The 23365-nt window shown below is 47.2% G+C and overlaps 1 protein-coding gene across 1 annotated transcript in view; it reads right to left on the reverse strand.

Moving 5' to 3' along the window:
* Arhgap17 (Rho GTPase activating protein 17) overlaps window positions 1–23004 on the reverse strand; it is an 86950-nt gene extending 63946 nt beyond the window's left edge. The window contains 1 exon segment of the mRNA XM_042689769.1: window positions 22844–23004. Within this exon segment, the coding sequence (XP_042545703.1) occupies window positions 22844–22896 (53 nt within the window). The 5' untranslated portion in view covers window positions 22897–23004.
* Window positions 23005–23365: the final 361 nt, after the last annotated feature.

Here is a 23365-nt window from a genome sequence, read left to right on the forward strand (position 1 = left end):
TGGACAAATATCTGCCTGCTTCACTGACCACAAGCTATGGTGGGTAAGATGAGGTCCCTGGCCTGACAGACCTCAGACTGTCGAGGAAAGTGACAGTTCTCCAGCACAAGGAGCAGCTGGGGGGTGGGGGGGAGAACAGGGTCCCCTCGATCATCATCACTGTCATCATCACAGCTGGCACTAGGGCAAGAGTTCAGCACTGTTGTAGGCGCTCCAGGAGTAATTCCAGGAAGGTTCACCGTCATGGAGGAGGAGAGAATTACGATGCAGAGAGGCTCAGGGCCTTGCCCATGGTTTCTGAATCAGTTTCTAAATTGGAGCAGCGTCCTGCAAAGGCCCTGTGCTTGACCACCAAATCCATGCTTTACATCTGTTGATGGATTCACCCTTCAGCTAGCCATGAAACTGATGCTATGATTATTCCCATTTTAGAGATGAGACATCTATCTAGGCCCAGAGGAGGTAACAGACTTGCAGGTGGTTACAGAGGTCACAGGGGAGACCCAGAGCACAGAAAGGTCTTCTGAAACTGGTGCTGGCTTCTGTGGCCGACCTCATGGAAGAGTTGGGGAGGTGGGTGCTGATGGTACCAGAGGCCGTGAGGGCAGGGAGAAGCCAAGTCAGGAGTGATGAAGAGCGGGCACAGGGGATGTGGCTGGGGAGAAAGCAACCCAGAAGCTCAGGTATGTGGGTGGTGCTGGCGTCCAAGGGAGAGGTGTGGATCCCAAGCAACTTTCTGGTACTCAGGGAAAGCACTGCAAATGGTACCTGGGGAGAGGGACTGAGCAGGAGACTGCTGCTTCTTCTCTGGAGGTTCCTGAAGAGTGATAGAGAAACCTGAAAATGAGCATCAGGTAATGACCTTCTACCATGCAGAAAGGCAAGCGTGCTGACAGTGAGTGCAGGCACCCTCAAATTAAGGCCTGCCCCATGGCAAATTCTGATGCCCTTCCTGTGGCAACAGCACAACCCAGACTCAAATATAGACAAGACTGGCTCAAGTCCCCATACACACAGCTGGCAGGGGTATGCCATTCTCACATTCCACACACAGCTGGCAGTCAGTCACAAGTGACCATGGGAGAAAACAGTCAACAGAACTAGACCCAGCGACAATCGACTTACTGGGATTGTCTCATAGGGGCCCAATAACAACTAGAATGAATGCATGCAAGTACTGAGTGAAAAGGTTGAGAAATGTACAGATGAGGAGTTACTCCAATTAAAACACAGGGAGAGAAAAGGACGGAAGAAAGTTGTGTGATCCATGGAGTAATATGATTCTGGCACATATGTAATAGTCCGGTATGTGTGTGAGAGAGAGAAAAAACATGGCAGAAGTATTTTTAGAGTTAACATAAAAGCTTTCCAGGCTAAGCACCAGTGGTTCACACCTGTCATCCTAGCTACTCAGGAGGCTGAGTTCTGAGGATCATGGTTCAAAGCCATCTTGGGCAGGAAAATCAGTGAGATTCTTACCTCTAATTAACCACCAGAAAACTGGAAGAGGAGCTGTGGCTCAAAGTGGTAGAGCACTCAGGGTGAAAAAGCTCAGGGATAGCACCCAGGCATTGAGTTCAAGTCCCATGACTGACCAAACCCCCCCCCAAAAAAGAAAACAAAACAAAACAAACTTTAGATCCAAGGTACTCAGAGAACCACAAGCTAGGTAAGAAAAACATAAAACATCTAAATCAAACTGTTGAATAAAAGATAAGATGTAATTTTATTTATTTATTTTGTTAGGGGTGGTGGTGGAGGTATTTAGGTTGAACTCAGGACCTCCCACTTGCTGGCAGGTGCTCATCCACATGAGCCACACTGTAGCCCTTTTTTAAACAGGGTGTGTTTTTGCCTAGAATCTGCCTCCAACTTTATTCCTCCCACTTACGTTCCCTATGTAGCTGGTATCATTATTTAAGATGGGGTCATGCTAGCAACTTTGCCTGGGCTGGTCTTAAATCATGATCTTCCCCATCTCCACCTTGAGTAACTGGGATTACAGGTGTGAACCAGTATGCTCAGCCCAGAAGTAAACCTTAAAGCGGGGAAAGGGAACTGGACATACAGGGAGCAATAGTAAGAATGATGGCTAATGCTGAGACCAAATCATCCAAGTGCTGAGAAGAACTGACAACTTTACATTTCTGCGCCACATTCCTTCAAAAGAAAAGACATATTTCGAGTGTCAAAGGCTCACAAGAACTCATCTCAACAAGCCCTCACTGTAGGCCCGTGGGTGGGGAGCAGAGGGGGACATGAAGAGAAGCCAAGACCATGTTTTTGTGCTGACCCATCAGAGTGGCAAGGAAGAATGGTTAAACAGCTTCCAATGCTGACCAGCAATCCTGTTCTGCACTGTTGCCCACAACATATAGACACCCTGGACTAGGGGACCAGGCAGGATGAGCGGGGCACAGGGCGGGTGGGCAGGTACCTGGTACCTTCAGGTTAGAGCACCTTTAGGCTGACACCGATCAGTGGCATTTTTTGTTTAAAGGTCTGAGACCAGGACTTGAACTCAGTACCTGCGGCTTTTGTTCACTGGCTAGCACTCTACCAACTGAGCCATGCCTCTAACCTCCGGTGTCTTTTTTGACTTTATACCTTCAGTGTCTCTGTGTAGGGAGATCAGGAACCATGAAAACTGGAAATTTTATCTACTTTCTCGGAGAATACCAGGATAGCGTGGCATTTAAAAAACTACCAGCCGGGCGCTGGTGGCTCACGCCTGTAATCCTAGCTACTCAGGAGGCTGAGATCTGAGGATCGCGGTTCAAAGCCAGCCTGGGCAAGAAAGACCGTGAGACTCCTATCTCCAATAAACCAACAGAAAACCGGAAGTGGCGCTGTAGCTCAAGTGGTAGAGCGCTCGCCTTGAGCTGAAGAGCTGAGGGACAGCGCCCAGGCCCAGAGTTCAAGCCCCACGACCGACAAAAAAAAAAAAAACTACCAATGTTCAACTACGAAAACTTTTAACTTCTGTGGTCTCTGAGATCTTAGAACATGGAAAGAAAAATGTGTGGAGCTGTAAGCGTAGAACTCGGGACTTCTAGAACTTACTGCTCCACTCTAATTGGGATTAGCACCTAGCAAGCAGGAAATCAATCACAGGTGGTTGTGGATGAGTCTCTTGGAAGAGTCTGCAAGATGGGAAAGGGGAGACCTATTGGAGCCCCAGAGCAATGACAAGGCGCCTGAGAAGATGAGACCTGGGACGGAGGGCTCTTCCTGAGGCGAGTGGGAAGTGAGACTTTCGATGGCCACCGAGGGTCTCCTGAGCCTGGCTGAAAGACAATCTGGAGGCTGTGCAGGGCAGTAGACGTGGGCACTGTGGGATGCAGAGTTGAAGGCTTCTGTTGGGGACACTGCGGTGGGCCTTGTGGGCATGCGTTGCGTCTGGCCCTGACACACTGAGGGGTGCCTGGATGAGAGGTGTGGAACACGCTGTAGAGCTCAGGAAAGTCGGGAAGTCCGCCAGGAAAGCTGCTCCCGCGGAAAGGACGACGAGGCAAAGGACAGACACCCAGGGCATGGAGGAGTCCCTAGCCAGGTGTGCTGGCGGCTTCTTCCTTCCAAACCCAGTACTCAAGAGGAATGATGCAGGACTGTGAGTTCGAGGCCAGCCTGGATTACATAACAGGACTCTATCTCGAACAAATAAATAGGAAGGAAGGCAAGAAAAGGGAGTGGAGGGAGGACAGGAGTGGAACGAACAGGAGAAGAGTCAGTTGCTAGGGAAGGGAAATCGCAGGAATGAGGTGTGAGTGAGACACTATGGCCCCGGGAACAGAAGAGGTGCAGAAAGAGGAGAGTGGAGGGAAGAAGTCGGGGCGATGAGGGAAATGAGGGGTGGGCTTATTCTGACCCTTCAATATCCATTTTCAAAAGATTTTTTTCCCTCTAAAACAATATTGGTATCTACTTTTTTTTCCTATTCTAGAAAAATTGACGTAAGATTATGACTGGCTTGGGTCTTACTCATTAAAATAATATTTATTGGGTGGCTGTGCTGGGCTGGGCCCTTGGATACAAAAATAACTAGGACAGGTACTGGAGGCCAAGATGCCGGGCACGGAGGGGAGGGAGGAGCCCAAGAAGACAGGCGGTGGAGAGGGGGGCTGGCTGTGAAGGCAGGGCAGAAAGCGGGGGACCCAGGTTGGAGGGCTGCCTCAGTCAGGTGGTAGGATGGGGACCCCGGGGCCATAAAAGAAGGGTGCATGGCCGACTTGCCCATGAGACCAGACAGAGCAGCAACCCCAGGTTCTCGGGAGATCCGGAGGCAGGTCATCCAAGGAGAGTGGGTGTGTCCGGGCTGGGAAAGTGAAAGTCTGGCCGGGGAGAATGGGATGCGGAAGGGAGCCAAGGAAAGCCCGGCTCAGCTGGAAGGCCAGAAAAGCTTTGACCCACACAATTGGATGATCTTTCTGGACCACACCCTGCACTCCAGGTGTGGGAGCACAAGTGAAAGAAAAAAAGTTGGTCGGGCTGAGTGTTGAAAGTGAAGTCTAAGAGGAACTTGGCTGATTGACTGCTCGGAGAAGGAAGGAAAGGGAGAAGAGAGGGGGTGCAGAAGGCACTGCCTTGGGAGACAGGCTGCTCAAGGAGGAGGGACTGTGGTCAGACCATAGACAAAGAGATCAGGCAGAAGATTCTAGAAACAGTTCTCATAACACAAATTGCTTCTTGGAAAAGAAGGCCAGTTTACTTTCCCACTGGCAAAGGTGAGCCTGCCTGTCTTTCTCTCTACTCCCAAGATGGCAAGGTGCCATCATCTTGAACTGTGCCTGTTGAATGGGAGATGTAGTCTGGACGCTTTGCATTCCGGAGAGGACTTGTCTCACATGCTTCCAGCTGTAGTTCCTCTGTGAACTAAGTTTATGATACTTGCTCAGCAGGGGGGGCATTCTTTACATTAAGAACTTGTTATAGACCCGTGCTGGGTGGCTCATGCCTATAATCCTAGCCTACTAAGGAGGCTGAGATCTGAGGAACCCGGTTCAAAGCCAACTTGGGCAAGAAAGGCTGTGAGACTCTTTATCTCCAACAAACTACTGAGAAAAAGCCAGAAGTGGCAATGTGACTCAAGTGTAGAGCAACTAAGCCTTGAGCAAAAGAAGCTTAGGGACAGTGCCTAGGAGCTGAGTTCAAGCCCTAGGATGGGCACAAAAACAAACAAAAAACTTGATACACTAAAGGTATTAACCCTCCATGTGACTGCTGTTAGGTTTTTCCTATTAGTCATTCAACATAATTTTAATTATGATATCATAATGCATCACAGACAGTTTATCTATCCCTGCTCCCTTCCCAGGGCTAGGAATCAAATCTAGGGCCTCACACGGTTAGGCAAGTGTTTTACTGCAGAGCTATACCCACAGCCTAAAATTTAACTCTGAAGATTATCTTGTATTGTTCTATCTCTGCGCTTTCATACCAAACTTTCCATGAGATGACACATTCTCTTCTGCTTCTCTCTCTCTATTTCTCTCTCTTTGTCTGTGCCTGTGTCTGTCTGTCTGTCTGTCTCTCTTTCTCTCTCTCTTTCTTTCTCATGCTGGTCCTGGGGCTTAAACTCAGAGCCCAGATGCTGTCTGAGCTTTTTGGCTCAAGGCTAGAGCTCTAACACTTGAATCACAACTCCACTTCTGGCTTTTTTTGTGATTAATTGGAGATAAGAGTCTCATGGACTCTACTGCCTGGGCTGGCTTTAAACCCTGATCCTCAGATCTCAGCTTCTTGACTAGCCAAGATTACAGGTGTGAGACACTAGTCCCCAGCTCTCCTACTCCTTCTATTTTTAAACACACATACAATTTTCCTCCCACCAGGGACTGAAAAGGCCAGAGTGTCCACATGCCAGGCAAGAACTCCAATGCTGAGCCCTGGCCTCAGCCCCTGCATGAAACTCTTAATCTGCCTGGAATTTATTTTGGCATAGGGTGGTGAGGCAAAATCTAACCGGACTACTCTTCCCAGTACTAACCTGTTGTCTCCTATGATTTCCTTTGTGTCTTTTGTGATCCCTCTTCATCACTCGCCAACTCGTTAAACATACCTGGCCTTGTTCCCCCTTGGGGTCTGGAGCTCTAGGTCACAAGTGTGGGTGCAGGGCATAGAGGTTGATTGGGCTAAGGTTAGAGAGAGCCAGTGATCAGCACCCGAGAGACCGGAGCTCCTCAGCCTCAAGTCACCCCCCACCCCACCCTAATGCAGGAGGGAATGAACTCACGGCCGGAAAGCCGATCACAAAGCCTTGTCAGAGAGGACCATGTTTCTGCTTCTTGGGGGGAGGCTCCCATGTAGAACTACAGCACCCATGGGCATGCACACTGAAGGACACATCAGCAATTAGTAACTGGCAAGGAGAATCCTCAGATAACTAGTGAGTTTCTTGAGTTGCCAGATATGTTGATTGGTTTTCCTCCATCCCGGGGTTTGTGTCCACAAGCGTGAGGATTCTTAGAAGCCTATGAAATTATATCTGGCTCTCTGTGTATGGATGATTTTCTTTTCGCTCTCTCTCCTCTCTCTCTCTCTCTCTCTTTCTTTCTTCTTTCTTTCTTCTGGCCAGAGGTAGTGAGAACCTCTATCTCAAATTTCCAGAACAGTTTCTATTCCTAATGACTGCCCTAAACTAGGCATAGTAGTTCACACCTGTAATCATAGCTACTTAAGAGTCAGAGATAGGAAGGATTATGGTTCAAGGCAAGTCCCAGCCAAAAAATGAAACCATATCTAAACCAAAAAGAAGCTGAACATGATGGTGTGTGCATGTCATCCCAGATATGAGGGGAGTATAAATAGGAAGATCTTAGATTAAGCCCAGCCCAAGGGCATGAATGCAAGACTCTTCAAAAATAATGAAAAATGCCGGGTGCTAGTGGCTCATGCCTGTGATCTTAACTTAGGAGGCTGGGATCTGAGGAGTGTAGTTCAAAGTCAGCTGGGGCAGGAAAGTCTGCGAGACTCTTAATCCAATTAATCACTAGAAAGCTGGAAGTGGAGCTGTGGCTCAAAGTGGCAGAGCACTAGCCTTGAGTGAAAAAGCTCCAGGGCATCTCCCAGGCCCTGAGTTCAAGCCCCATGGCTGACAAAAACAAAATAATAATAGTAATAATAATAATAATAGACTGGAGGCATGGGCTAGGAAGTAAAAGGCCCAGAGTTCAAACCCTGGAATTACTGAGAGAGAGAGAGAGAGAGAGAGAGAAAAAGAGAGAGAAGGAAAGAGAGAGAGAACAAACATAAGGAAAAAGAAAAATCAAAGAAGGAAAGAAAAAAGAAGGGAGGGAAGAAGGAAAAGACACTAAGACTCAGCACCTACAATTACGTCCACTGCCTTGTGACCTAACTTCCTTGGAAATGGTGCTGACATATTGCCACAGGTGCTCCATTGAAACTGACCTCACCATTTCTCAATGTTTTCATCCGGTTCCTAAGCCTTAAGTATCTTCCGTATAGTAGAGGTAGCAGAAATTCTGCATCCTGCATTTAAAATCATCTGCCAGGCAAGAACCTAGAACAGAAGTCCAATGTAAAATGAATGTATCCCATTTGAGGAATCCAGAAAACTAGAGGGGCCTTACCTATTAAAAAATCACTTTGTAGAGCAGAGCACCAGTGGCTCACGCCTGTAATCCTAGCTACTCGGGAGGCTGAGATCTGAGGATCATGGCTTGAAGCCAGCCTGGGCAGAAAAGTCCATGTGAGATTCTTATCTCCAATTAACCACTCAAAAACTGGAAGAGGTACGGTGGCTCAAGTGGTAGAGTTCTAGCCTTGAGCCCCCAAAAGCTCAGACAGTGTCTAGGCCCTGAGTTCAAGTCTCACAACTGAAAAAAATTTCTTTTTAGTCACTTTGTAGGTTAGCCTCCTAGGAATGGTTCCCAGACAAGTTCAGGAGTGGAACAACAGGAAAGCAAGATGACTTCAAAAGGTCAAGCCACAGGACTAAGCCGCAAACCAGCACAGCTTCACCCTCGGGCAGGTCAGTGGAGGCTGTGGGCCCCAGGGCCCAAGGTCCCATATCTCCCCTAGCCTCCGTGAAAGACTCTCCACCTCCTAGTTACAAAAGCCTCTCTCTCACCCAGCTCAGCACCAGCCTAAGGTGACCCCTTTCTCTCCTGTCCATGCTTAAGCCCTCAGAGCGTACAGAAAACTCCAAGGGCATTTCTTGGATGGTTTCCAAGAGTAACACCAAAATCCCCAAATCCCGCCCTCTTGTCCAAACACTGAGGGGTGTCCCCTCTACCAGTTCTGAAAGAGGTGTTAAAGCACAGTTCACTTTCTTCTGTAAACAACATAACATAAAATAATAAAACCACTTGCAATCCGATGACTAAGACACATAACAAAGGCTCACATTGCAGACACACTGACAGGCATGTGGCTTCGGAGAACAATGCTTGCCGATTTCTCCAGGACTATCCCTATCACTCTTGCAGTTTAGCAGGGTTTGAAGGTTCCTGTTTAAATTCCAGACTGTTACACATTATCCTGGAATCTAACCAACTAAATGAAAGATGACAAATCATTCAACATATCAGGAAAAGTCAGTCACAGTGGTATGACCCTCTGGTCCAGCTATTTGGAAAGCTGAGGTGTAAAAATCACTTAGGGTTGCGCACTGATGGCTCATGCCTGTAATCCTAGCTACTTCAGGAGGATCTGAGGATCACAGTTTGAAGTCTGCTAGGACAGGAATGTCTGTGAAACTCTTATCTCCAATAAACTACTTAAAAACCAGAAGTGGTACTGTGGCTCAAAGTGGTAGAGCATGAGCTTGAGCAGAAGAGCTTAGGGATAGCGCCCTGGCCCTGAGTTCAAGCCCCACAACCAGAAAAAAAAAAAAATCACTTAGGCCCAAGAGTTCACTCACCCTGGACAATATAGAGACCTGAGACCTGTCCCTTTGAGGGGAAAGAAAATCCAGGAGTTGTGAGGTGTACTTGTAATCTCAGCACTTGAGGGACTAAACTAAGTTATGAAGATTGTGAGTTCCAGGCCAGCTTAGGCAACATAGTGAGATCCTATCTAAAAAAAAAAAAAAAAAAAAAACCTTAAAAAAAAACAAAAACCAAACCAAAACAAACGAACAAAAACAACAACAGAGCAAGCAAAAGGAAGGAAACTAAGAGAACTAGGAACATGACATTATTATATACATAGATGTGCCAAAGGTTAAAGTAAAAATTAAGTCAGTGAAAATTATCAGTTGTAACTAGCTAAGTAATTACAAATGTATAGAGAACACTAAGATTTCCCATGCCAACCAATTGAAGTATCTAGGCCCTACTTGTCAGCAATAACAACAAGCAACTACTTAGGCCACATATAGTCACTCTCCATCTCCCCAGGTTATCTGCCATCTCTTTCATCCCCCACCACACCCTCCCAGGGACAGCACACAGATTAATGAGGCAATAAATGCCACAGTCAGGTTTATTTTTGTTATCTAGGGCCTAGACCAGGGCAGGCAGCCAATAAGCAATATGATGATCATCACCATCACAGAAGAGCCTTGGTACCTGCAAGGAGTCCACCATGGAGGAAAAGCTACACATGCTTGGGATTCAGAGTTCAGTACCACCCTGAGCATGCTCAGTTTATTTCCAACCCCCGCCCCCCCCCCACCCCCCCCCCCACAACGCTGTCCAACTCTTGCTAAAGACCTATCATCTTTCGACGAATCTTTCAGGTTCATATTGTCCTTTCAATATGCTCTTTGGGCTTGGGAGGGCTGACATACTTTCTCCTTGCTTTCTGGGTACTATTTGCAGACAAAATTAAGGTCAGTGAAACACTTGGCAGGTGTACAATTATGACAGAGCAGGACTTCTTTCTCATCATCGTCTAAGCTGTGGAATACGCACACAAAAATTAAATTGTTTTGTTTTGGTATTTCTTTTATTTTTTTCACTTTATACTGTGCTGGGTCAACTCATCATATTCTTAATAATTTTTTCTAAGAACTAAAATTGATATTGATGTTCATTTTGCATCAAAACTGGAAATAATTAAAAAAAATAATCTGACAGACACTAGCTCATCCAAATTTAAAAAGCTACTAAGGGTGTATCCTTGGTGCTCACATCTACACATACAAACACACAAAGTCACAAATCCAAGGGAGAGAAGAGACAGCCTACCGGGAGGTCAAAAGGAGAGGTAAGCATTCCATTTTTAAGAGAAACATTACATAACAGTGAAAAAGAACTTTATGTTACCTATTCTTGTCTGAACATCATGGTGTTGGGGGTTTTTCTTAACTCTGGCTGTTATCTCTGCCTCCCTAGCTGCTTGCCTGCTGCCAGATTTCCTTCCCTAATGACCCATTTTCTCAGCCTTCTGCATCTAAGGACTTCCCAAATTCTACCATGGTAGTATATAAACCATGACCTCCTAAAACTGAAATATTGTGGAAGGTGTTTAAAAGAAGATATATAAGCACAAGGGACATTAAAGAGCATTAGAAGTTACACTGTGGGAAATAAAATAGATTTTCAATGCACAACAAAATCACCTTTTGGGGGTAAGAGGATCATCAGTTAACAGAGGGTTAAAAAAAAAATAGCTGGGTGCCAGAGGCTCACACCTGTAATCCTAGTTACTCAGGAGGCTGAGATCTGAGATTCACAGTTCAAAGCCAGCCTGGGCAGGAATGTCCATGAGACTCTGATCTCCAATAAGTGGCACTTTTGGAAGCGGAGGTGGCACTGTGGATCAAGTGGTAGAGCACTCACCTTGAGCTGAAGAGCTCAGGGACAGTGCCCAGGCCCAAAGTTCAAGCCCCATGACTGACAAAATAAATAAATAAATAAATAAAATAGGAGTACAATGATTGTACAGTACTTGAACACTTTGAAGAACATCTTGTGGAAGAAATGCATTTGGGAGAAATACTATTCTGGGCTTAACATATGGATATTACCTTAGACATTTTCTGCCAACTGACTTCAAAAGCAAATGAACTTGGCTGGGCACATACTTGGCTCATCCCTCTCATCCTAGCTACTAAGGAAGTTAAGACCTACAGGGTTGGGCTGGGGAGGTGGCTCAGTGGTAGAGTGCTTGCCTTGCATGCGTGAGGCCCTGGATTCGATTCCTCAGCACCACATAAGCAAAAAGAAAAAAAGCCGGAAGTGGCACTGTGGCTCAAGTGGTAGAGCGCTAGCCTTGAGCTGAAGAGCTGAGGGACAGCACCCAGGCCCAGAGTTCAGGCCCCACGACCAGACCCCCCCAAAAAATAAAAGAACAACAAGACAAGGGTCATTGTTCAAAATCAGCCCAGGCAGAAAAGTATAAGAGACCCCCATCTTCAAATAACTGGCCAAAAAAAAAGATAGTAGAAGCTATGGCTCAAGTGTTAAGAGTGCTATGAGCAACCAAGCTGAGTGAGCTTGAGACCCTGATTTCAAACCCTAGTACCTAGAAGAAGAAAAAAGAAAGCTTGACAAGTTGGTCTCTACTAAGAATCAGTAACAGCAACTGTTATGGTTTTCTGATTAACAGACAAAGTTATTAAAGAATAAGATACTGAGTATTTCTGGCTTTGTTGATCTGTATCACGGCCATTCAGATGTTGTACGTCTGAGCAGTCACTGAATGCACAGGTACATGTCGGAGGCCCCGGGCTGTGTCCCACTGCCTAGCTGATCACTCATCGTATCTGGTGACAGAGATGTACGTACTAGGGTAGATGTCTCCATGGTACGGCTGGGCTCCGTGTCGGGTAGCAGCTCCAGCCCAGGCATCTGTGAGTATCCAGTAACCATGTGAAATCCAAGATGGCTGACCCACACATGTTCACACTGACAGGTGACAGGTAGCTGGAAGAACTTCCTGTATTTCTGAACGTTTATTTCTATGAATATTCGTATTCATCCCAGCCCCTGCCAACTGAATCTATGATTTATGATGGAAGCTCTTTAAGAGGTAAAATTCTGACTAAACCATGGGAAGAATGCCAAGAAATTCTAGGAGAAATGTTAATGAAACATTAAAGGAAAGATCCAATTGACTCTGAGACCTAAAGACAGCTCTAACAGGAAGACACTGAAAAAGAAACACTGTATAGCTTGTGTGAAAGAGGAAAATCAAAAGGAAGCAGCCAAGCTGCAGAGGTGGCTCTGTAGTCCAGTGCTTACCCAGCATGCCCAAGACCCAGGGTTCAATACTGGTTTTGATACTCTAATAATTTCTTTTGCTACAATGAATTGTTACCTATCCAAAATAAAGTTTCTTTCAAGTCAATGATTTTTGCTAGAAGCTGCTTTGTTTAATCTTGTGCCTAGTCAAGAACATGCATTTTCAAAATTCCATCACTGCACTCATTTAAAATAACCCTGGGAACAAGAAGGTCAACAGGTTTATGAATTAAGAATCATTAATGATGCCAGGTGTCAGTGGCTCACACCTGTAATCCTAGTTACACAGGAGGCTGAGATCTGAAGATCAAGGTTCAAAGCCAGCTGGGCAGGAAAAGATTCTTATCTCTAACCACCAAAAAGCTCAAGTAATAGAGTGCTAGGCTTGTGCAAAAAGCTCAGGGACAGCACCCAAGCCCCGAGTTCAAGCTCCCCCCCCCCACCAAAAGAATCGATAATGAATAAAGGATTGGAATAATATTCATTAATTACATTGAAGATCTGCTGGAATAAGCTCTACTGGTTATGTGATCTCTCGCTCTCTCTTTTTTTTTTGGTCGGTCGTGAGGCCTGAACTCTGGGCCTGGGCACTGTCCCTCGGCTCTTCAGCTCAAGGCTGGAGCTCTACCGCTTGAGCCTCAGCACCACTTCCGGTTTTTTCTGCTTATGTGGTACTGAGGAATCGAACCCAGGGCCTCATGCATGCAAGGCACGCGCTCTACCACTGAGCCACCTTCTGGTTATATATTAAACAGCTGATAGCACGAAAGAGGATTTGTTGAACTGAATTGTTAACTGAACAATGAAATTGATAAGTAAACATGAATGCAATGACAACTACATAAACCAATGATATACACAGAGAACTCAACCAAGATACAGATGCACTGATTTTGATTTTGGTGGATAAAATGTAAATAAGTGGCTCACAGCTAGGTACAGAATCTAGGGTCTCAACCTGCTTCCCAAGTGTTCTACCACTGAGTTTACCTTCTCAGCTCCAAGGGTAGGTGCTGGTGGCTTGTGCCTACTGTCTGAACTACTCCAGAGCCTGAGGTCTAAGAAGCCAACCTGGGGAAGTAAAGTCTGTGAGACTCTTTATCTCTAATGAAACAGCAAAAAGCTGGAAGTAGAGCTGTGGCTCAAGCAGTAGAGCACTAGTCTTGAGCAAAAGAAGTTCAGGGATGGAGCTCAGGCCTACACACACACATACACAAGACAGTGTCTAATCCTCCTTAAGGTAATAGGGAAATGCAATATTCATTGTGCCATACATTATAGTGCAGTGTCGCTTTCTCTACTGTAAACAGTGAAAGTATCATCTTCAAATACAACTTGGAAATATTATGGTTACATAAATATTAGTTTCCTAAACATGGAATGGTTGTAAACTCCAGATATTGACTGCACTGTTTGTATAAGGGACCTGAACATCTGGGGAATTTAGTATCCCTGGGGTCTTGAGGACACCCAGGGAGGAATGTACATCATCCTTTTTAAAAAGAGGGCTCCTATCTTTAAAATGCTGCTTGGGTTCCCTTTTTCAAGGTAAATAACTTTTTTTTTTTTTTTTTTTTGGTGGCCATGGGCCTTGAACTCTTGGCCTAAGTACTATCCCTCAGCTCTTGGCAAGCAGCTCTACCACTTAAGCCACAATGCCATTTCCAGTTTTCTGGTAGTTAATTGGAAATAAGAGTCTCACAGACTTTCCTGCCTAGGCTGGCTTTGACCCAAGACCCTCAGATCTCAGCCTCCTGAGTAGCTAGGATGACAAGCATGAGCCACCAGTACCCGGCTCAAGGTAAATAACTTTAAGGAATGAAATTTGGCTAAGCACAAGCGGTTCACGCCTATAGTCCTAGCTATTCAGAAGGCTGGGATCTGAGAATTTCAGTTCAAAGCCAGTCCTGGCAGAAAAGGCTGTGAGACGCCTACCTCTAATTAACCAGGGGGGAAAAAAAAGCTAAAAGCGAAGAAACTGCCTTAAGTGGTAGAAGGCCAGCCTTGAACAAAAAAGGTAAGGGACAGCACTCAGGCCCTGAGTTCAAGCACCAGTACCACCCTTCCCCCACCTCCAAAAAAGAAGTATCAGGGCTGGGAAGGTGGCTCAGTGGTAGAGCATTTGCCTTGCATGCCTGAGGCCCTGGGTTCGATTCCTCAGCACCACATAAGCAAAAAGAAAAAAGCCGGAAGTGGCGCTGTGGCTCAAGTGGTAGAGCGCTAGCCTTGAGCTGAAGAGCTGAGGGACAGCGCTCAAGCCCAGAGTTCAGGCCCCACGACTGGACCCAAAAAAAAAAAAAAAAAGAAGAATCAAACTTGTAAGTGGAAAGGAAAATGTCTACATGGTTGGAAAGTCAGGCAGCTCTAAAATAAAGTGCCTGTCAACTCGCCTGTCTGTTTTTATTATGAAATATCCTATGTACACAAAATACAGTGTGTATATAAGGAACGATAAATAATGACAAAACAGATCAGCCATCCTCATCTAAAAAAAAACTAGCTCATAACCAGCAGCCCAAACAACTTTGCAAACCACAGGGCTCAGTCTGCAAACTAAAGGGCAAAGCAGGCTGCCCAAGGCCAGATAAAGTTTGCAGATAAGTTCTGTTTGGCCTACTCAGTGGGGTGTTCTTTTTTTAATTTGTTTTAGTTGCCAACATTTAAATATCAAAAACATAATTTCAAACCCTAGGACCACAAAAACCCATCAACCTACCAACAAAAATACTTCACATGGAAATCATCATTCTGGAGCACCTTTTAAAATAGGGACCTGTAGCTAAATTGCACCCACATTCACTAAGAACTTGAAGAGCAACTCCACCCTTTAAATGAACATGTATTCAGTATGTTCACCACAGTTGCCACCATTCCCTACTGGCTTATGCCCACTTCCCATTTCACTTTTTTATTTCATTTGCCTTGGTGTTTTCATTTGTGACTCCTGCACACACAATAAAAATGAAATCAGGGGCTGGGAAGGGGGTAGAGTGCTTGCCTTGCATGCATGAGGCCCTGGGTTTGATTCCTCAGCACAACATAAACAGAAAAAGCCAGAAGTGGTGCTGTGGCTCAAGTGGTAGAGTGCTAGCCTTGAGTTGAAGAGCTGAGAGACAGCATCCAGGCCCAGAGTTCAGGCCTCACAATTGACAAAAATAAAATAAAATAAAAATAAACAGAAAACAGTATTTAAAATAGTTACTACAGGGCTGGGAAGTTGGCTCAGTGGTAGAGTACTTGCCTTGCATGCTCGAGGCCCTGGGCGATGCCTCAGCACCACATAAGCAAAAAGAAAAAAAGCCGGAAGTGGCGCTGTGGCTCAAGTGGTAGAGCGCTAGCCTTGAGCTGAAGAGCTGAGGGACAGCGCCCAGGCCCAGAGTTCAGGCCCCACAACCGGACCCTAAAAAAATAAACAAAATAAAATAGTTACTACAGAGGCTAAGATCTAAAGGATTCAGGTTTAATTAAGGCCAAGACTCAGTCTCCAAAATAGCTAGCAGAAAAGCAGGGCTTGAAGATTGCTTAAGTGGCAGAGCACCAGCTAAACAAGAAAGACCCCAGCTCAAACAGTATGACCAATAAATAAATAAGGTTAAAAAAATATTCAAAGTAGATCCAAGCATAATGACACATTTAAATGGATTTATATTTCATTGGTTACTGTGCCAAGGAACTAACACTTGAGAAACAAATAGAATGATATCTATATATAGCATAGATCTTTCTCTTTTTCCCTCCTTCCCTCCCTCCCTTTCTCTTTCTTTCTTTCTTTCCTTTTTGCCGGTCCTAGAACTTGAATTCTGGGCCTGAGCACTGTCCCTGAGCTTCTTTGGCTCAAGGCTAGCACTATAGCTTTTTCTGAGTAGTTTACTGGAGATAAGAGTCTATGACTTTCCTTCCCAACCTGGCTTCAAATCTCAATCCTCAGATTTCAGCCTCCTGAGTAGCTAAGATTACAGGCATGAGCCATGGTGCCCAGTTTCCTTTGTTTTTCTTTCTTTCTTTCTTTCTTTCTTTGTGACAGCCCTGTGGCTTGAATTCAACTCAAGGTCTAGGTGCTATCCCTGAGCTTTTTTGCTCAAGGCTAGCGCTCCATTACTTGAGCCACAGCTCCACTTCTGCCTTTTTCCTGATGGAAAAAATCTCTAATCAGAGATTAGAGTCTCACAAACATTCCTGTCCAGGCTGGCTTTGAATCTTGACCCTCAGATCTCAGCCTCTCCAGTAGCTAGGATTATATGTGTGTGCCACTGGTCCCTGGATCAAAGCATAGATCTTTCTTTTAGGAGTACCTGCCTGGTGCAGACACTGACTCCTCTATGATGGTAAACCCTGGAACTTCTCCCTGGTGCACATTAGAACCTTACTTAGCCAGAGGCAATACCATAAAGTAACACGACGAACAGGGAAGATGCTATATCATCACACCTTCACCATTCATTTTTTTCTCCTAGTGAAGAATGGATATTCAGGTGCCAGTACCTCATCTGTTGGATATCTGAGAATTTCACAACATACAACTCACATAAGAAGTAACAAAGGTCAGATTAAGAAAAAGCTGCCGCTGACTTCTTCCTATCCCTGCTCCAAAGGAGTCTTGCAGCCAAGCCTAGCTACCCAGCCTCCCTCAGCCATCCTGCCCAGAGCATTCCTAGAGCTGCAGAGTGAAAAACAGCCATGGAATGGGGAAGGGAAACAGAATGGTCACGCAGGCAAAGTAAGGATCTGCAGTGGGAGACAGGCAAGAATAGGAAGGGCTGTGTCTCATGAAAGAGAACCTGACTTATCTAAAATGTACCAGGAAGTAGATCTGAGATCAGCAGGCAGACATTTACTGGGACTGATGTGAAAATCTGTGCGGCTGACAATGGATGGGGCTAGCCTATTAAGACAATGATCCCTTCCTCTCTGGAGAGGGTTCTTTGCTCTTGGAGACTATGGCTAGTCAGCAGGGAGCAGCTAGGTATGGGAACATTGAGACACTGGAGGACTGAACTGTCCTAGAGAGGAAAGCTGTGGCTCCACTCTAGGAGTTAGACTAGGTAGGAATGCAGGTGCTGACAGAGTGTCCAAGATTCTAGATAAAGCAGGAAATCCAGATTTTCATGTGAAAATGACTCCTTTGTTTGTGTGTGTGTGTGTGGGGGGGGGGGGGTTGTCATGGGGCTTGAACTCTGGGCCTGGGTGCTATCCCTCAGATTTTCAGCTCAAGGCTAGCGCTCTACCACTTGAGCTACAGAGCCACTTCTGGTTTTCTGGTAGTTTTATTGGAGCTAAGAGTCTCACGGAGTTTCCTGTCCCAGGCTGGCTTTGAACTTGCTATCCTCAGATCTCAGCCTCCTGAGTAGCCAGGATTACAGGCGTGAGCCACCAGTGCCTGGAGAAAAGAACTCTTTTAAAAATGGATAACAATAAATCAATAAGCAGCATTGACCAAACTGACCGCATCTATGCCCTGTAAGCAAACAGTGTGCTATCTCTGGCTTTGACTGGAGAAGGCTGAGCCAGGCAGGCTTCCTCACCTTGGTATGGCACAGGATCATTCTTTGTCACTGGGGATACTTGGTACAATGCAGCAGCACTCCTAGCCTCTAACTGACCAGATGCCAGCAGCAACCCCCCTTCATCACGGCAATGATAAACACTCCCAGGAGGGCTGCGGGAAGGCATGGTGGCACAGGGTCTTGCCCAGCCATGTACCAGGCCCACCATTTGATCCTCAGCTGACACATACTGCCCAGTGTATCCTGGGAGAAAAATCAACTCTGACTGAGAGCCATTGGACAACCACAGAATCCAACCCATAGCCTCCAGGATTTGATGATAGCATTGTTAAAACTCAACAGGGGCCTTCTCACCCAGGTTTTGAGCCACAGCTCTGTCATTTACCAGCTTCATGGCCTAGCTTTGATCTCTGGTTTCCTCATCATTAAATCAGGAATAAGTAATAAAATCTCACCCAGAAGGAGTTTAACAAACATCCTTGGTAAAAAGGAAGTACATAAGCCCTTCTGACAGAAGGTCTGCATCTATACACTGCCCAGCCACTTGGTAAAGTGTGCCAACTTGCCAAGTCATTTCTCCTGTGATAATGCCCTGTAGGTGAAAATCAGGCCAGGTGTTTTAGCCCAACCCTTTGAAAACCACACCACTATAGAAATATAGATGAAACACACCAACCAGACAGTTCACAGATCTTCAGTAAAGAATGCAGGGGCATCAGGGTAAGGAAGATGGGAAAAATATGTAAGATCCCAGGGCCTGCTTCCCTGATGAGTGGAGGACCAGTAAGTACTGGATACATCTGGTCTCCAGGAATTTTCTGTGGTCCCACGTAGCGCCACAGTGGTTGTTTACTTTAATTTAAATGCCATCGGATGTTCTTGGAAACCACACTGTGGGCTTTTCCTGAAAACTGCAGGCCCCACTGGGCCTCCATTCCCACACAGCCTCTTTCTGGGACACAGTGCAGGTCCTCTGCAGGTCTTGTCTGGACCAAATCACTCATTTCTTTTACTAGCCTAGCCCTCCAGGCACTTGGGTTTGTAACCTTAGTGTGTCAAGAGACATCTCTTAGGGAAAGCACTCAGCCCTTCAGGGGAAACCAGGCTAGACTCTCCAGGGAGAGAGTTTAGGCCGGCCTAGTTAGATCCCTCTGATTCCTCTTCTCTTTCATACCTGGTTCTCCTAACTTCAAGCTCCTCATCCTAGCCATCCACCTTCCTCTTTTCAGGACAGTACCTCCCTCAAAACACTATCTGGGTCTGCTGGATTATTCACATTCAAGGATTTTAAAGGGCAAAATATCTTTCTCTGTAGCCCAGCTGCAAAAGGTGAGTCAGGGCGCTTCTTGCTAGGCTGATGATCAGCAAGCACTCTCCCTTCTCATATAGACTTCTCTTCTCTTGTCCACATGGTCTGGGTGGGGCTGACTGTGTTCAGTTCCTGGGGAAAGCAGGCATGTGACCCAGAAACATTCAGAGTCAAGCCTGGTACTTTGGCCACAGTCACAAAGTATTCTTTTCCTCTGGGACTTTATGAAGGACAATGGTTGCTGGGGGAGGGGCGGGGGAGAGGTCCTGAGCACACGGGCCTGGTGGAGTCACTCACACATAAAGCCACTTGGCTTTATGTTTGCACGGAACACTTCTCTCTTGGCTCAGGCACCCTGACTTGGGTTCTCTTACCAACAACACACACACACACCTCATCATTGTGAGAAATATGTAAGAGTTATGTGTGAAGGTAGAGAAAAACAAAAGGCTCTACTCCCATTTTCTCCTCAGAAGCTTGCTTCCATTCTTCATTCCAATACCTGGGAGGTTTTCCTGAGCAATCATCAGCCTTCTATAAACACTTATCTCAGAGATATAATTATTTTGCACTTGCCTATCTCTTCCACGTATCTGTGGAGCAGCTTGAGGGCAGAAACCATGTCTATTTACCTTTGATTGTTTAATACCTCGTACGTTGCAGCACAGTTCTAAGTTCTGGTATCCACTAAAGGACAGACTCAGCAGGTAGACACCCAAGCTACCAGGCCCCCTCACATGCCTTCCATGTTTCAGAGTAGACTCAGCCACCCACGGTAAACAGATTGCATCATGGGAACTCATTCCTTCCAGACTTTACTCATTCCCCACACATCAGTCCCATGGAAACCCACCAGGGGGGTTACTCACAAGGTCTCCATCTTGCAGGAGTAACTCTCTCACATACATATACAAGACATCCGCACACATACCTTTCTTCTCCATTCATGTCTCAGGAAGGGAAAACCTTCTGTGCTTCCAAGCTTTCACCTTGACCCAACACACCCACAATGCACTCTGGTGCCCACCAAACCACCTGCTTCTATGCACTAACAACCCTAGACTCTCTCCTGCCTCGAGTATTCCTTTGCCATAATTTGAGAAGGAAAAATACAGAAAGGTGAGGAACTGGTAGATTGTGCCTGTAATCCTAGTTACTTAGGAGGCTGAGATCTGAGGATTGTAGTTTGAAGCCAGCTCAGGCAGTAAAGTCTGTAAGAATCTTATCTCCAACTAATTATAAAAACAAAACAAAACAAAGTGTGTGGTTCAAGTGCTGGAGCTCCAGCCTTGAGCAAAAAAGTTAAGGGATAGCACCCAGGCCCTGAGTTCAAGCCCCAGGACTGGCACACACATGTACACGTATGAGCATACACACACATACACAATCCACAAAGAGCTAAGAAATCAACAGCAAGAGAGCAGCAGGTTCCCCAGTAAAAACAGATGTTCTAACTTTGGGTGCCTAACAGCCACACCCTGAATAATTCTGTAATAGCTGCTGCTTCCACTGGCATCTAGCAATAAAGATTTTTCAGAGTCAAAGGTCAGGCCCAGAATTAAAGTCCCAGTATGAATCACCAGCTACTCTATCCAGTTCACATTTTCCCATACTCAGCCCCACAGCAACGAGCAACACAGTAAGAACTAGAATCTTGAAATCAGGTGATCAATTACCTACCATGTGACAGGAGCCAGTGCAGATCATGAGAATCAAAGGAGGTGTAAGTGGGGCTGTAGCACTAGCTTTGAGCAGAAACAAATGCAAAAACATGAGAGACAGTGCCCAGGCCCTGTGATCAAGCTCTAGATCCGCCCCCCCCCACCCCCTCCACCCCCGCTAAAAAAGGAAAAAGTACCAGAACTCACAGGTGCTATAGACTAGTGAGGAACACAGGAAACATCAAGAGGCAATGTCACTGCAAAAATAAGCAGGTGGCAAATGGAACTATGGCTCTGCCCAAGAGGGACATCCATTCTGTGCTGGAACATCGAGGATCTTCTAAAGCCACAGAGACCATCCCCAAGGAGGCCTGAAGACAGAGGTGTTTGTAGGTTAGACATCGTGAAAGAGAGTGTCAAGATTTCCAGGGAGAGGATACTGAGTAAGAAATCCTGGCCTACCCTAGAAACTGAAAGTGGATGATGTCAAAGTAGGAAGGGAGGCTAAGGAAAAGCAAGTCAAGGAGACCCTAAAGGACTTTCAAGACAGAAAACTCTCTAAACCTCTTAAAAGCAAAGTTCCATGCTTGACCCAAGGTAACAATGTAACTACAAACAATATAATGGGCAATGTAACAAACAATGCAACCCAACAATGTGACAAGGTTACAAACTCTAAAGGATGGAAAGATTACAAAAATCCAGGTGAAAGGATAATCCTGGCTATGCTTGTGGTTTGAAACAGTTATGCCCCTCCAAATTATAATTCACTGTCTTCTTACCGCTACATTTTATTTAACTTTCCTGTAAATAACCAGGAAAGTGGGCATGTGTCAAGATAACCTGGTAAGGAATTTTAAACACTGAATGACAATTCTAAGCAAAAGAAAAAAAAGAAAAAAAGTAGCAGGAAACGAAACTGTCAAAAGCAAATTTAGAAAACTCAAGAGGAAGTAAAAGTATTTTCACAGATACACAAAAAAGAAGTGTCTCACGTGCTTCAGCCAAACCAAACTCCCCTTAACTGTTACAGGGGAAAAAAAAAAAAAAAAAAGAAGTGAGAACTCTGGACTAGCTCTTGAAATTCTCCTATCTTTGCAGAACACACCACAGCAAATCGGTAAACTAGAGCTAGCTGCATTGCCAGGCCTTAAAAACACTTGCTCGGGATGAGAACACAGCAAATGAAAATGGCCTAAAAAGAGAGAGAGGAGAGAGAGAGAGAGAAAGAAAGAAAAGAAAGGAAGGAAGGAAGGAAGAAAGAAAGTGCACCAATCATTCCCAGGGAATTGCCATCCTGAGTCTTCCATTTAAACATCGATTTTCCCTGTCAGGCATTGAAGCAGTACCAAAGAAACACGAGGAAGCATTTCGTTTCCACAGCTAGGTGAGGCAGACTCTGTGTGTGTGTGTGTGTAGACTGTGTCTGTGTGTGCGTGTGTATGCGTGTGTGTGCGTGCATGTATGTGTGTGTAGACTGTGTCTGTGTGTGTGCGCGTGTGTGCGTGTATGTGTGTGTAGACTCTGTGTCTGTGTGTGTGTGTGCGCGTGTGTGCATGTGCGTGTGTGTGTGCATACCATCTCCACATCCTCTCCTTTCCCATCCCCGCTTTCTGAATGTCAAGATCTCCAAGTGGCCCATTTCCGAGCTTCCTGAAGACTGGCTACCAGCTACCAGCTCTCCATTCCCGCTCCAGGGCGTGCTCAATTTCACCAAGCCAGTCCCACCGGCTTTAACCCTCCGGTGACTTCTAGGAAAAGGGGGTCACCCGGGAAGGGCGGGGAATGACGCTTCCCTCCACCCCACACCCCCCCACCCCCGCCCCGCAAGCCCCGCGCTCCGCTCCGCGCCCAGGGCAGTCAGAGCGAAGCCGGGCCGGCGGGGGACCCGCGCGCGGGGCAGCGGAGGACGCGGGTGGGCGCGGGTCTCCCCCCCTCCGCGTCCTCCCCCCTCCGCGTCCTCCCCCCTCCCCTTCCTCCCCCCTCTCCCCGGGTGATGCTCCCTGGGGTCGGGGAGGGGGGGGGCGGGGAGACCCGGCGGAGGCGCGGCCCGCGCGGCGCGGTGGGGACCCGGCGGCCCCAGACGCTCGGGCGCGGCGAGGCGCGGCCCCCGGCCCCCGCTGGCCTAGGCCGGGCCCCGACCCTCCCCAGCCCGCCCCCCCCCCGCCCGGGGCCCCCCGCGCGCCCCGCGCCCCCCGCGGGTCGGCCCGGCGCACTCGCCTGCCCACGGTCTGGTTGGCCAGCTGCTTCATACGGTTGAACTGTTTCTTCATGGCGGCGGCGGTGGCTGCGGCCCCGGGGCTGGGGCCGGGCAGGGCAGGGGACGGCCTGGGAGCTCTACATCGCTTCCCGGCCCGAGCGGCGGCGGCGGCGGCGGCAGAGGTAAGGGGGGGTCCGGGTGGAGGGGAGGGGGATGGCCCGGCCCCGCCCTCGTAGCGTCACTTCCAGCGGCGCCGCCCGCCCGCCCTCGGGGGGCGGAGCCGAGAGGGGTGGGAGGAGCCTTGGCCAGTGGGCAGGCTGTGGGGGCGGAGCTAGGAGGGGCGTGTCTTGGCAGAACTGAGCGGATTGGGCGGGTCCTCGAGGGGCGGGGCCGAACCGGTGCGGGCCGAGAGGAGCCGAGAGGGCCCGAGTGAGGCCGGGTGGGCCGCGGCCGAGCCGGGTGCAACCGAATGACAGCCTTGGGGCTGAGCCGTGCCGGACGGAGCCGGTTAGCGCCGGGCCTGGCCGAGCCAAACCGGGGTC

This window comes from Dipodomys spectabilis, unplaced genomic scaffold (genome assembly GCF_019054845.1).
Source record: "Dipodomys spectabilis isolate Male_0828 unplaced genomic scaffold, ASM1905484v1 ptg000127l, whole genome shotgun sequence".
In the NCBI taxonomy this organism is placed as follows: Eukaryota; Metazoa; Chordata; class Mammalia; order Rodentia; family Heteromyidae; genus Dipodomys; species Dipodomys spectabilis.